Source organism: Neofelis nebulosa, chromosome 2 (genome assembly GCF_028018385.1).
Source record: "Neofelis nebulosa isolate mNeoNeb1 chromosome 2, mNeoNeb1.pri, whole genome shotgun sequence".
NCBI lineage: Eukaryota > Metazoa > Chordata > Mammalia > Carnivora > Felidae > Neofelis > Neofelis nebulosa.
Genome location: NC_080783.1, coordinates 8441299 through 8456209, shown reverse-complemented (window position 1 = coordinate 8456209; position 14911 = coordinate 8441299). Strand labels below are relative to the sequence as shown.

At 46.8% G+C, this 14911-nt stretch overlaps 1 protein-coding gene across 9 annotated transcripts in view; it reads left to right on the top strand.

Annotated features, from left to right (window-relative positions):
- Positions 1–14911, top strand: part of ARMC9 (armadillo repeat containing 9) — a 155287-nt gene that overhangs the window by 70041 nt on the left and 70335 nt on the right. For all 9 annotated transcript variants that reach the window (XM_058701661.1, XM_058701641.1, XM_058701650.1 and 6 more), the window contains 3 exons: positions 264–338; positions 4140–4230; positions 8569–8624. In XM_058701661.1, coding sequence (XP_058557644.1) covers positions 264–338; positions 4140–4230; positions 8569–8624 — 222 coding nt within the window. The remainder of the gene's footprint in view (positions 1–263; positions 339–4139; positions 4231–8568; positions 8625–14911) is intronic.

Below are 14911 nucleotides of genomic sequence, written 5' to 3'. Positions count from 1 at the left end.
ATGGCAGGAGTGAGCTTTGGGAGCCAGTAATGAACTTGGGTTTGAACTCTTCGTTGTAGCTGTCCCTGGGACATGCAAATATGGAGATATCGCCATATTTGGACATGGAGATATCTGTCCTTTGGAAACGTGTGTCCTGGAGCTGAAGAAGGTGTTAGTGCTCTCTCTGCTCGTGAGCCACACTGTTCACAAGCGGGGTGTTTGATCACTGAGTTGTACGGTATGTGACAACTTGTAAATGGCTGTTTTTTCTCCCCTTAAAGATACAGCCGTATGTGAACGGAGCTCTGTACAGCATCCTTTCTATTCCGTCCATTCGTGAGGAAGCAAGGGCAATGGTAAGACAGTGTGCTTGAGGGACACCTGGGTGGCGCAGTTGGTTAAGCGTCTGACTCTTGACTACGACCCGGGTCATGATCTCATAGGTTTGTGAGTTGGAGCCCCACATCGGGCTCTGCGCTGACAGCACGGAGCCTGCTTAGGATTCTCTGCCTCACTCTCTCTCTGGCCCTCCCCTGCTCGTGCTGTCTCTGTCTCTCTCAAAAGTAAATAAGCGTTTACAAAAAAAAAAAAAAAGAAAAGAAAGAAAGCAAATATGCTTGAGAAATTTGTAAGCTTCAATCAGTGCCACGGTTCAGAAGCTGTTAGAGCAAGGAGATCTGAGACTGGGCCCCGTGGCTTGCACGTAGCTTATGAACTCCCTGCAATTGTATGCCAGATATGTATTTGCAGTTTTCTGGAGAGAGAATCTGGAGCTTTTATCATATTCTCGAGGGATCCCTAACTCCTAAGAACTACCATGTTAGAAAGTTCCCAACAGGCTTAGTTTTGGAAAGTTAATAGACTTTTTTTTTTAATGATTCATTTTAATTTGGGGCGTTGGGAATGCCTATGGATTTCATAGTAGAAGCTTAGCAGGAAAACAGTGAAATGGAGAAAGTATCACTGAAATTCACCTGCAGGAGTCCTAGGGGACTTGCGGCAGGAGTGAGCAGTGGTGTGGTCCAAACACTCGGAGGCTGCAGACGTTCTCACAGCAACCAAGTGGGACAGACACTCTGGTAAAGACAATAAAGCTGTCTGGTTCCTGGTGTGGTTGGTAAATAGTGGATTCAGTACTTGATGTGTTTACATTAGTGCTTCTGTTGGATTAAGTATAAAACAAGCTTCAGGTGATTAGCATCGTATGCGATGACAAGTGTTTCTGGATCTAATCAGCAAAACCACTGGAGTTTTGTCCTTTTTCTCATAACGTGCGGAACCAGCTCAACTGTGTGCATATTAAATGCTATGATGAAGGGATTAAATATATTTCCACAGTCAAAAGACAGGCCAATTCAGTTTGAGACCAGTGAAACATGTTCTTCCACTTGATTTTGCTTACTTAGAAGAATTGCTAAATCTCCTAATTAGTCATCTAAAATTACATCAACAGTTATGCCATGCCAGAGATAAAAACTCAATTAGGAACTATTCGGTGTGGTCACACTGAACAATGGAACTTAATTGCCTATCGCTTTGGGGGAGAGGGGAATCATTTCAGTACGGAACAAGGGAAAATGAACTTGGTTAAATTCTGCATTATGGTCCTTCTGGTGAGAGGAATTCTCAACCAAAGGAGAGACCAAGGAAGAAAACACGTAGGCTAAGAAAAAAAAAAGGGAGGTGATATGGATCAGGCAGCAGGAAAGACAGCTTGGAGGAAGGACATCCAGGGCAAGGGGCAGGGAAGGCAGGACAAAACAGAAGTAAAGGGACAGGGACCAAGTGGGGAGGAGAGATTCATGTTATAGGACATTAGAGCGTGACCCTTAGAGATCAGCCAGGCCAGAGAGAAAAAGTGTGGAGGAAAGGGACAGTGTCTCAGAGACCTGGGGGACAATACCCAGAGGTCTCACACATGTGTAACTGGACTCCCAGAAGGAGAGGAGAATATGACATCATAAGAACTCTGTTTTTGCAACCAGGTAAAACATTTGTATGCTTGTGGAAAACGACAAAGAAAACATAGAAATTATATCGGTACCAAATGCTATGATGGTGGTCTTAAAATAATACCACCACCCCACCACGCCACCCCCTGCCAAACAGAGAAGAAGATAAATGAGTGCACTGAGGCCATTTGAACTCTAAGAGACTGCCAAGGTCTGGGACGGGAGAGCGGTTCAGATCAATAGGGCTGCGCCGATGCCTGCTCCAAAGCCTCCCGCCCCCGGCGCTGGTGCAGTTGTCGGCCATGAAGCTCTTCCCCAGGATTGAAATCCCAGCCAGACAGTCTGGCCTGGGCTGGAGCAGACTCCTGCCCGCTTGATACCCTCTTCCCTCGACTCAAAGACTATCCAGAGTTGTTCCTCCCTTCCAGACCACTCCTTCATGCTCTCCTCTGTGCGCTTGCCTGTCTCTGCCTGCCTCTCTGTTAAATGTTTCCTTTCTCAAAGGTGCTGTCCTAAGCCTCTCACTCTGCTGTCACCCGGAACCTTGTTTATTCCCTTGGCCTCGGCTACCAGATCTCTCTTCTGAGCCACAAATCCCTTCCAAACACAGCAGGAACAATCTTAACCATTTCAGTAGGCTTTATACCCAGCATGGAACCCCACTCAGGGCTTGAACTCACAACCCTGAGATCAAGACCTGAGCTGAGATCAAGAGTTGGACCCTTAACCGACTGAGCCACCCAGACTCCCCTTAACCATTTATTGAGCATCTATTATGTACCAGCACTGGGACTGGATGCTGTTTTTTTAGGTATAATTTATATAGTTCAATGCAATGGACGAACATATGTATCTACCTAACCAACACCCAATTACATTCTTTACCTTTGAAAGATTTCATGTTAACCAGCGTTGCCATCCTTATTTTACAGTTGAGGACACAGGTTGGGAGGAACTAAGTAATTTGATCAAGGTCACACTGTTAATTCATGAGGGAACTCAGATTCTAATCCAGACTTAGCCTTCTGGAAGGTAATGCTCTTCTCTACACGATGGGAATTCACCATGTTCAAAACTGCCCTTGACATTTCTTTGATTCACTTACAGCCATTGACTCCAAACAGGCCTGCATTAAAAGAGGGAAATATTGGCTCATTTAACTGAAAAGTCCAGGCGTAAGCATCAGGCAGACCTTGATCAGGGTTCATGTGTTACTGGATCCATTTCTCTCCTGGGACCTCTGGAGTCTGCTTCCTCTATTTTGGGGTCATTGTTAGATACACTTTCCTCTTGTGGCAAGAAGGTCTCATCAGCTCCAGCCACACGTGCTCATTCAGATCCCTCAAGGAAAGAGGAAGGCGGGGAAACATACCTGTGGTTAAGTGGGTATCTTACATTTCCCTGCAATTCTGTTAGCTAGTATTGAGAGTTCTGATGTCAGTGTTTTGTAACAAAGTAAACATTACACAATATGGTGCCTTTATAATTCTTTTGATAGAAGAACAATAGCTGTTTAAAAAGAGGTTCTGTGTTTGTTCATTTATTTCTCTAAACATATGGCTTCACTCCTCATTTTGTTTCTAAAATCCAGAAGGAAGTGTATAAACGTAAAGAAATCACAGGACAGAAATTACCTCCCAAAACAACATATTGCCCAAACTAAAGGGAATACTTATGCAGTTAAATTTTACAATAGTTTTTTTTTTCACTTTTTATGAGAATATAGTTGATATACAGTGTTCTTTTAGTTCCAGATGTACATCCATTGCTCATCAAGACAAACACAGTCACCATCTGTCACCATACATTATTACAGCATTATTGACTGTATTCCTGATGTACTTTTTATCTCTGTGATGACTTATTGACTTTATAACAGGAAGTTTGTGTCTCTTAATCCCCTTCACCTATTTCACCTATCACCCCACCTCCCTCTGGCAACCCCTAGTTCTCTGTACAATAGGTTTTTGTTGTTGTTTGCCAAACGTTTTATAATTAGGTCAGATAGCCAACCAAGAAGAAAGCAGTTTCACTGTGAGTTGTGAAAAATAACAAGAAGAATGTTTAGGACTGAGCAGAGGTATCTTTATTGTGTATATCCCTTCTCTCCTGCCAAAGGTTTTGTTTTTTTTTTTTAATTGGGAAAAGCTGTTCTCCCCCACAAAACAACTAAAATACTAACTCTTACTCTGTCTACTGCCCCAGGGAATGGAGTACGTCCTCCGCTGCTTCATCAAAGAAGGCAATGCTGAAATGGTTCGCCAGATCGAATTCATCATCAAGCAGCTTAATTCAGGTCCGTTCAAAGCAGGAAGCTATAATCTGTCTGTGCATCTCATGTGTGCTGGAAGGATACACGGGCTTTCTTAGGAAGGCTTGTCATATCTTGGAATCCATTCAGGGGCTTTAAGGGAGGTGGGGAGACCCAACTGAACCCACCAACAAGGCGGTCCAGATTGTCCCAGGATCGACGAGCTTTCACCACACTTTAGGCTTAGAGTCAACAAAAAGAATTCAAAAGCAACCGCAGAAACCCTGCTCTACCCTTACGTTCTCTTTATGTGGACCTCCCCCTCCTCGTTCTCTCCCCCCTTCACAGGGCTTCTCTGGGGGTCCCAGGGCCAGATAAGGAAAACAATGCCGACCTCCGTGGCACCACCACAGAAAATGTCACTCTCCCGCGTGCATTCACGCTTTCAAAACAAACTTATGTTGCCCGCTGGTGCCATGGAGGAGATGATCCTCGTTCTCTCGGGCTTTCTCTGTTACCGTGACAATCGACATCCCATAGTAAGCAGGAAAGGAAGGTGCAGGAAGCCTTGGGTGGGACCAGGATGGAGGGGAAGCTCTAGCTCTTTCTGTGGACTCCTGACATCTTGATCCTGACTCGTACCCATGCCAGAGGCACCCAGCAGCCCACATCACTCAAAGTCCAAGTGCACAGATCCTACTTAGCACGTGAGCAAGGTGAAAAAATGAATCTCCTGATCTCTACTCCTGAGTCAGCAGCTCGACCAAGGCCAAGAAACAGTTGCCCGAAGCCATTCAGTGGAGGAAGCCCGTAGGTGGCTCATGGTTCGTGGCCTGAGCTGCACACAGCAGTCACCTGAGGAGATTTGAAAGTCCCCAAAGCAGCACCCCGTGCTAGTCAAGTCGGAAGCTCCAGGGGGGCCCCAGGTGTGAATAGTGTTTACATTTATTTCTTTTTGAGAGACAGAGCACAGGTTGGGGAGGGGGGATAGTGTTTAAAGCTCCCAGGTGATCCCCACATGCAGCCGGGGTGGTGGGTCCCTGCCTCGGACGAGCACAGAAATGGAGGGGCTGAAAGAGGACGTTAGAGGCTCCTGATCAACGGGAAGCAGCAGGGAGAGCAGCCAGTGAAACCTTCACTCCCTCAGGCCTGGGCACATTTCCATCTGAACATCCTCCCCCTTGGCTATTCATCCCAGATTCAGGTGAGCAAGGAACAGAATTTTGCTTTCTGCAACAGCTGCATTTCTCATTTGGAACCCCCACTCTGCTGGGTGGATGGATCGACAAAACACAGCGAAATAAAATGCGGCTGTTCCATGACAGCAGTCGGGACTCTGCTCGCTCCCTCACCGGCTGTGGGTAGAAGAGAGGCCGCTGCTGGGGAAGGAGGGAGATGCAGGGAACAGCTGAGAACTCCGCCCCTAGCGAGTGGGGGTCCTCCGTGGCTTCGGGGTCACGTTCGGGCCCGGAATCTTCTTCAAGCCTGGCTTTGTGTTTCAGTCTATCAAGACCCATGCGCCTCCATTTTCTTGTCGGTCTCCCCTCCTTCCTGGCAGCCAAGCCACAGGGGCGGTCCCCCTTGCGCTCTGGCCCCAAACCGTCTCTTTGTCGTCTGTAAAACTGGCCCTTAAGCTAACATGCTGAAGAATGTGAAGAGGGAGGGTCAGTTAGACATTTCCGTGAGGGATGTGCTTTGTCAGGAAGTTATCGTGGGTGGAGTTCTGGTATATTCAGAAGGGGCTTGACATACACCTGCTTTGCTCAGTAAGTTCCAGTTTCAATAATGAGTGTCAAAAGTATTTCTTTTTTTTAGCAAGCACTTCAGTTATTCTGTATCCATGGGACAGTGGCAGGTCCCCAGAGACCCTATTACTTAGGAGTCTGATCCTCTGAAACAAAATGAGGAAGTCATTGAACGTTTGAATGGAGGACGAGGCACACACACACAGCTGCCTTAGGATATGTGTCGTGAGCATGGAGTCAGAATGAATGGGTGTACCAGCATCACTGTGAAAGCCACAGAGGGGAGAGCTGGAGTTTCCACCCCGTTCGGGCTTCATCCTCAAGTGGACATTAACAGTAGAGTATGAATTAGTAGTAGCTTACTAGTTTAAGATAAGTCGGATGGCATTGCCACAATCTCTATTTAGCGTATTGGCTTTATTGTTCTATTTTAGTAAACGTGAAACGTGCGTATGGGTTTTCATACATTCGGGCCCATCTCAGTTCAGTTCTCTAGTCCTGTTTTTCCTGTAAAGTTTTAAGGTTTCCAAGTACAGAAATTCCAGAGTATTTTAGGAACCTAACCCCACAGGTGGGGAAGGACTGCCCTGGGGAAGCTTAAGGGACGTGGCAGACAGAGGTGACCGCCACCAGCAGCAGCAGGGAGGTTCATCTATGACTCCAGCCCTCAAGGGGGGGGCCTGGCAGGTACTGGCCAGTCCCTGAGGAGAGGACAGGAGCAGGGCAGAGCCAGCATCGCCAGCTGGGCCGCAGGAAAGGAAGGACACTGATGGCTGCGAGCACCACTCACTGTTAGTTACTGGAGTGAGGGCAGCTGGCCGTGCCACAACCCAGGAGACAGTGCGGGAAGCAGGGCTGATGTCCCCGTCACCCCCAAGAGGAGGAACTGACATTTATAAGGTACTTAATTAAGTTCACAGGACCGGATTGTTCTGGGGAATAGGATGAGTCTGAGCCAACAGGCTCAGGGGAGGGGCTGTGGCTGGACCAGCCTGCGGCTTCACGAAACGCCTAAGATTCTTTTTTAAAAAGTGGGAGGGGGCATTTGCATATTGGAAAAAGAAATGTCCACAGCTGATGAATACAGCAGCACCCCCGTTTCGAAAGCCACCTGCTTGATAGGCATTTACCTGCAGGTGGCACGGAGCAGAGCTCTACGTGCACTGGGAGGGCACAGAAGTTAGGTGAGGGAGCTTCAGCTCAAGTGCAGAATGGCGTAATTTCCCCGTCTGCAAGGTAGTTTTCTTGACTTAAACAGCATTCCGTGACAGGGGTGGGGCCGTGATGGGCGTGGAGGTGTGCAAGCCCCCTGAGGTGGGGACAGAAGTTGGTGTCCTGCAGGCCTTGGTCTAGCCAAGTCAGTGAGAGTCCTTCCCTTTAGAATGAGGGTTGTGTCAAGGACAGTGGGTGTCCTGGGGCTTCTACATATTCCTTCCGTGAATGGTTTTGGGGTTTAAGTTTAATCTGCCCCCTTTCTAAGTATGCTGAGCAGTCTTCAAGAATAGCCTTTGGCTCCTTGCCTCCTACTTCCTACTTGACTCCCTCTCCTCTTCTCTCAGGCTCTCTTTACTTTCATGTCATCTGTTCAAGAAACAAATGATCGTTAAGGAAGATGCATTAGGGATAGAGGGACGAGTAAGCCCGGTGCTCTGTTCTCAGGGACTCACAATTCAGTACAATGGGTGAGGAAGATGCCCAGACAAGTCCATAGCCATTCGTACATGAGTAAACTGATCATCCCGAAGTGGCAAGCACTATCAGACTGCTGTTCAGTGTGGCACTGTCTAGTACTACTCTCCAGAACAATGCTGTCTAGAGAAAATGCTGAGTGTTCAGCAGACAGAGGGGTGACTGCCCAGTGAGGGGTCAGGGAAGGCTTCGTGGAGGAGAAAGTAAGCAAACTTCTCTAACAGCCACTGTGTACCTGGCCCTGGGCCAGGTGGCTTAGTTTGGTATACTGTGTGAAGTTCCCCCCACCCACCCACCCAACAACCCTAGGAGGTAAGTGGTCTGATCCCCATTTCACAGATGAGAACACAGAGGCTCGTCCTTTCTCAGATTCCATTTTGCTATTATCCCTCCTTTATATATAAACTCTTAAGATCTAGCAGTGAAGCACGGGAGCCTTCAGGAACCCTACCTGCCACGGCTGCTACCCCAGCCCCTGTGGGAAAATCACGGGATTTAAAAAACAGGCTTGAGTTGAATCTCAGCTCTGTCACTTACGGGAGTGTGACCGTAAACAAATCTCTTATCCTCTGTATGCCTCCTGTATGCTATAAAATGGGGAGAAGAGTCAACCAAATCTTTGTACGGAGGAAATAACACGTGTACAGCATCTAGCTCGATGCCTAGCAACACTAGTTTAATTTCTTTTTTTCTAAATTCCTCTCAAATTGTATGCTGGCTTTTAACTTTGCTCGCGCCACTACCAATGCATTCTGGTCAAACTGGGGGAGAGATTTAATTTGCTGAGGATGATCGCGACCTGTGGCCACAATGGCCCCAGAAACCAAATTGTTCCGAGGTGACCCGATTCTCATTAGCGCGTTTACACGCCTCTACAGCAGCTGAAGGATTTTGTTGGCCAAGACTCCCAACTGTGTTTGCAGTTATTCATTTATTTTTTTCTTTATAGAGGAGCTACAGGATGGTGTTCTTGAATCTGATGATGATGAAGAGGAAGATGATGAAGTAAGTTGGTGGCCCCTGACACCACCTAGAAAACTCGTGCCAAATTATTGAGTATCTTCCTTGCCTCGAAGAGTTAGTCCAGAAATGGAGGTTTTGATCCCTGCAGCATTATTCCTCACAGTGCTGGAGCTTGGCTAAGCTCAGCTGCGGGGGGTCCTGCCCGTCTCAGTTGAGGTGTCGTGTGGCTGCTTTCCGCGTCCAAGCTGGCCTCCCACCCTCCCCGGCCCCTCCGCATGGCCTCCGATCGCCCAGCGGTCAGGCTTGCGGTTCCTCACCGGTTGGTGGCTGGGCTCCAAGAGGGAGGAAGTGAAAGCTTCCAGTCCTCTTCCGGGCTCAGCGGTCTCAGAACATCCCTTCTGCTGTGTTCTGCTCGGGGCACATCACAAGAGTGGCCCAGACTGGGGGACGGAGGTTAGACTCCACCGACAGGAGGGTTTGAGGCGGGAGGATTGGGGGTGGCCGTGTCTGAGGGACACCTGCCGCCCCTGGGGTGGGTTTTCTGCAGCCACAGCGCACAGGTGTCGCGCTCCACAGCACTCGGGGCTTATGGGAGGTTGAAAGGCAGCACTTCTGCGACATGAGTCTTGCTTTGAAGGGGCCCGAGCCTGCCCTGGTCTTCCTCATGTTTGGGAGCGTCGGGCCCGGAGGCTGCCATGAGACTCTCTAGGCTGAGAGGCTGGGTTCAGAGCGGGCGGAACCAACCACCTTGCTCTTTTATTTGCGCTGTTTCGATATGGGTTTCCTCGGCTCTGCAAAATCTGCTTACCTGGTTTTTTAAAACCAGAAGGTTCAGAACTAACGTCGGTGAGTCTCATGAAGCACAGATAGAGAATGGCGACTCGTGGGCGGGAGATGGGTTTTTCAGACGACGAGCTTTTTCCTCGTTCTTCCTCCAGGCCTCGAAAACCCATACACGTTACTCTCTCCACTGCTCGGTACTAATTCCTGGTTTGCATTCCTTCTATTTTGTGGGGAGCAAGTACTCCTGAAGTGAATGCTGGAGGAGAGGTTTCCCCTTGGAGTTGTGGTCTCTCGGCTTAAAAGGTCTGCAAAGTCAGGGTTTTGTCCACTGATGGCACCGGCTGGGGGAGATCTTCCGGCGCGTTCATTTAAGAGCCTTCATTTAAGAGCCTTCCAGAGAAGAAGGCCGTGCTGAGGTCGCCCAGTGATTGTCCTTCCCACAGGCCGCCTCCCGCCTGCCGTTTTCTTCCTGAGCTGTAGGTGGCACTAGAGGGTGAAGACCGCTCGGCCTTGTCCGACAAGCGCAGTTCTGGACCTCGGCTGGGGATCCTGGCCCCTTCCTTTGCAAAGGTGGATCCAGAGAGGGGAGGAGACCAGCCTAAGGGCACACAAAGTCGATGGCAGTAAAATCTGGTTTAGAACAGGAATTGGCAGGCTTTTTCTGTAAAGAGAAAAGTAAATATTTTAGGCTTCGGAGGCAATGTGGTCTCTGTTTCAACTACTCAAATCTGCCGTTGCGATGCAAAGTAGCTATCGGCAATACATAAAAGGATGAACGCGGCTCTGTTCCCATAAAATCGTATTTATGGACACCAAATTTGGATTTCGTTTGATTTTTGTGGGTCACTAAACTTTTTTTTTTTCTTTCAAATATTTAAAGATGTAAAATCATTCTCAGCTTGCTGGCCTTTCAAAAGCGGGCATCTTGTCCTGTAGGCTGTTGTTGGCCAGCCACAGGAGAGAACCCAGCTCCCTGACCCAGTCTTCTCAGGACTGTGATAAGAGACCATCTTTGTTCCTTGTCCCATCAGTATTGTTTTAAATTATAGTTTGAGTTAATATCTTAAGTAATTAATTCCATTGGGTTTTTGTCATTATATCCAGAAGTTCTCCTCAGGAACTATTTGTCCTCTTCCTGAGTTATCTCTTTGGAATTTTTTTGTTTGCTTTGGATTTTTTGTTTTGTTTTGTTGCTCTCAACCCCTTTGTCTTTGAATTGCAAGGGAAAATTCATTTGGCTCAACTGTTCTGTTAATGGTGGGAGTTCAACTTGGGAAAATATCCCTATGGAAGCAATTACAGTCTACTAAAAATTAAGGAATATACAGATCTTTTATTTATTTTTTTTTTTTTAAGATTTTATTTTTAAGTAATCTCTATACCCAATGTGGAGCTCATCCACAACCCGAGATCAAGAGTCACATGCTCCACCGACTGAGCCAGCCAGGCACCCCTATAGAGATCTTTTAATTTTCTGGACTTTTGGCTACCCTGATTTTTATTTTAAGAGGGTAGGGTTTGAAAATATTTGTTGTGGGGGCGCCTGGGTGGCGCAGTCGGTTAAGCGTCCGACTTCAGCCAGGTCACGATCTCGCGGTCCGTGAGTTCGAGCCCCGTGTCAGGCTCTGGGCTGATGGCTCAGAGCCTGGAGCCTGGAGCCTGTTTCCGATTCTGTGTCTCCCTCTCTCTCTGCCCCTCCCCCGTTCATGCTCTGCCTCTCTCTGTCCCAAAAATAAATAAAAAACGTTGAAAAAAAAATTAAAAAAAAAAAAAAAAGAAAATATTTGTTGTGATAACTAGAATTTTCAGAAGACTCCTAGAAGGTGTTTAGTTGGGAAATTGTAAGGAAAGGATCTGGCCTTTGGGGCCGGAACACGGCTCTGCGATGCACTCCGGTCAACAGATCCTGGACTTTCCCTGTCTCTTCACCCCTACAGCACACTGCAGAGTGTTAGCAAGCGCGACCCGGGGAGGGCCCCAGCTATCTGTGTTTTACTCAGCTGGTAAACCGAGAGTGGGTGTTACTTTTTAAATTCGAAAGAAAAAGGAAAGTGAAAGGTGCTTAGACCCAAGGAAAATTTCCACAGAGCATTTGAGCACGTGGCACTATCTTTGGAACATGGCTACTACCTCCCAAGGTGACAGCTTTGAAGGAGACAGCACAGGTGTTTCCAGGACCTTTGAGTCAAATGGCATCTTGCTTAGCATTGTAAAAAAAATTTTTTAATTTCCTATTGAAACCCAAAACACAGATAATGGAGCCCGTGTTTTCACGGAGCTACTCAATGCTTCTAAAGATAACATGGCTCTATCGGGGTGGGGCTGGAAGCCAAGGGGAATTAGGCTCCGTTTACCTCACATCCAGTTAAAATCTGTGCACTTGCAACTGTGGCCGCTGGTCCTGCTGCCCAGGAAACTCAAGGGACCCACCCAGGTGCACAATCTGATCTAATGTCTAAGAATGTAGTGACTTGTCCTGGTGTGCTAAAAGTTGTGTCTGATATACACACATTTGTATGCCAAAATAAAAAGATGTAAAGGTAGCGTTAGGGATGTTTTTTTTTGACTTACAGGCTGTCTAGTGTATAACGTCAAATAGGAGAAGGAAATCACAAAGCGATGTGAACACTATGATTCAATTTCAGAAAGAAAACAAACTTGAATACACAGCCTGATGAATGATGTATGTACTTCTGTGTACGCACAGCAGAAAGGCGTGGCAAGTTACGCCCTCTTTGTTGACACTGGAAACTACCTGGAGACCAGGAGGAGGAAATGGGGGGAGGCAGCGAGGTCCTGGTCAGCGGGGAGGGCCGCAGAGTCACCTGTGAAGTGAGAAGTGAGAGAGAGGGTGCGCCAGATTCAGTGGGCGGAGGGCGGGCGCTGAGCACCTTGAAGACTAATGGGGCAAAAAGTCAAACCGAGTTGGGGAGCAGGCGGGAAGTAAGAGAATGGAGCCGGTAAGATATGCGGCTCTTCCCACGAACCTGGCTGTGAGCGAGAGAGCAAGTGCGAGAGCCCGCAAGCAGGGCAGTTGTGTTCGGTTCTAATTTGGGAGACACCGAAGCTTATTAGAATGCTGCTGGGAAGGATCCAGCTGAGAGGGAGAGGTGGAGCATTCAGGGCAGGAGGAGAGAGGAAGGATGGCCTCGGAAGGACAGGTGTTTTCATCATTTTCTAAATTGCTTCTGATGCTCTCTTGGCCCACAAGCCCCCAGACCCATTTAAACCTCCAGAGAAATAAAACCTTCATTAGATGGGCTTGGCCAGCGCACACACAGGAACAGGCAGGTAACGGCTACGGTTCGTAAGGGCGCGGACGCACCTCACCAGGTGGTTCAAAGAAATGTATCATCTAATACAATTTAGTCTTATTTCTAACATTTATTCATTTTTGAGAGACAGAGCGTGAGCAGAGGAGGGGCAGAGAGAGAGAGAGAGGGAGACACAGAATCCAAAGCAGGTTCCAGGCTCCGAGCTGTCAGCACAGGGCCTGACGTGGGGCTGGAACTCACTAGCCATGAGATCATGATCTGACCCAAAGTCGGTCGCTTAACCAACCGAGCCACCCAGGTGCCCCTAGTGCAATTTAGTTTTATGTTAAACATTTGTCTTATGTTCCCAAAAAGCTGATGGTAAATCACAGGGCTCAGGAACCCTGATTCCAGTGTTCCCACCACAAATGGCTCATTTCCTGATTACAGTTTAAGGTGAGGTGTCTAGCTCGTAAGTGGAGAAGAAAAGCCTTCTTGTGCTATTTGAGAAGACTGATTTTAAGACAAATATTCTCCCCTCTTAACAAAACAGGCTTAAGTGCCAGGTGAGATCAGCATGGACATTGACTTGCTGGTTGCCATGGAAGTGACAGTCCTATGCTCAGCAATCTCCTCTAGAGATTTCTCGAGGCTAAGAGTCATTTGTTTATTCAACAAATATTTGAGCGCCTTCACATAACATCATTCTAGGAAATAATGAGGAAGGGATACAGAACAAATCTGAAAGAGTATCTGGGCTTAAGATACCTCCAAGTAAGATTTGGATAAGTGAGATAATAATGATGCTGATCATCGCCACTCGCGGTTGTGGCATCACCAGGTGCCAGGCGCTGTTCAGGCACCGTGCGTGCATTCGCTCATCTCCTCACAACAACCCTGCGATGGGTGCCATCGTTGTGCCCGTTTCACAGACGAGAAAACAGAAAATACGTCACTTACCGAGTTCACACAACCACAGTGATGGAGCTTGGAATCAAACCCAGGGGGTCTGACTCGCAAGTCCACGCCGTTGACCACTACACGATTTTGTCTCTTGTGAGACGTGTGAACACGTGTAGACAAAAAATAATAGAAAGTAAAGATATAATTATAGGTTCATGAATGGGATAGAAACAAGTGCTGTAGAAATTCCAAAGGCTGCAAAAGTACTGGAACATGGCCGTCCCGACAGGACTTCCCTAGCCTAGGTTGACAGGTAAGAGGAATGGATTGAGGACGAGAAAAATGTGGTCAGGAAAGCAGGAGAGGCATCTTCCACGGGAGACAGCGTAAGCTTATCCCTTGCTGCCCCTGTGACCCACATCAGTATGTGTTTGTGCTTTCATATTGTTCTTGTAAGATACACACATACAGTGTTATACACATACATACACATATCCATGTATGTTTTCATCAATACTGGTTTTACAAAATGAGATGGCATAGATCATAGATGCAAGCACACACATACACTGTGTTGTCTTTGCTCTTGTTAATATTTCCTGGCAGTCCCTCTAGGTCAGCCAGCAGGGCAAATTGATTCTGTTTAATGCCATAGATGTACAGTTTTCCGGGTCTTTGCTTTGTCAAACAATGCCGCAGTAAATATATGCTTGGTAAGTATATGCTTATTTACTGGTACTTTTATTTACGTGGGCTTTTGTTGCTGGGTTGAAGTGTATGTGTGTTTTTAATTGTTAATAGACTTCTCCAGATTGTTTTTCAAAAAGGCGGTGGCAATTCGGATTTCACTGGCAGAGCAGGAGAGGAGACTTCCCTCCATCTCCACCAGCGTTAGGTGCAATCATTATTTTTGCCAATCTCATATTGATAAAGTGCTATCTCGTTGTTATCTTAATTTGCATCCCCATTGTATAGTGTGAGCGTCTTTTATGTTTATTTTATTGGATATTTGGGTTTGCCATGCTGTAATTTCCTATTCGTCTCCTATCCTCATTTTTAACATTGTTTGTCTTTCCGTGTCACTTCATTTGAATTCTCAGTATGTTACAGATATTGCCCCTTTTTCACCTTCAGTGCACAACATTCAAAGATACATCTTTTATTCATTGACTTATTTTTATAAATTTGCCACAACTCTTTTAAAATTTTTAAGAAGATACATATATTGACTTTTCTTTTACAGCTTCTGTGTTTCTGTCCCAATTAAGGTCCCCTGAACCATAAATTTTACATTAGTCTCCTAGATTTTCTCTTCAGACTTTATTTTTTTCATTTAAATTTTAATTATTAAATATATATATTTTTAAGAGTGAGCAAGAGAGCATGTGC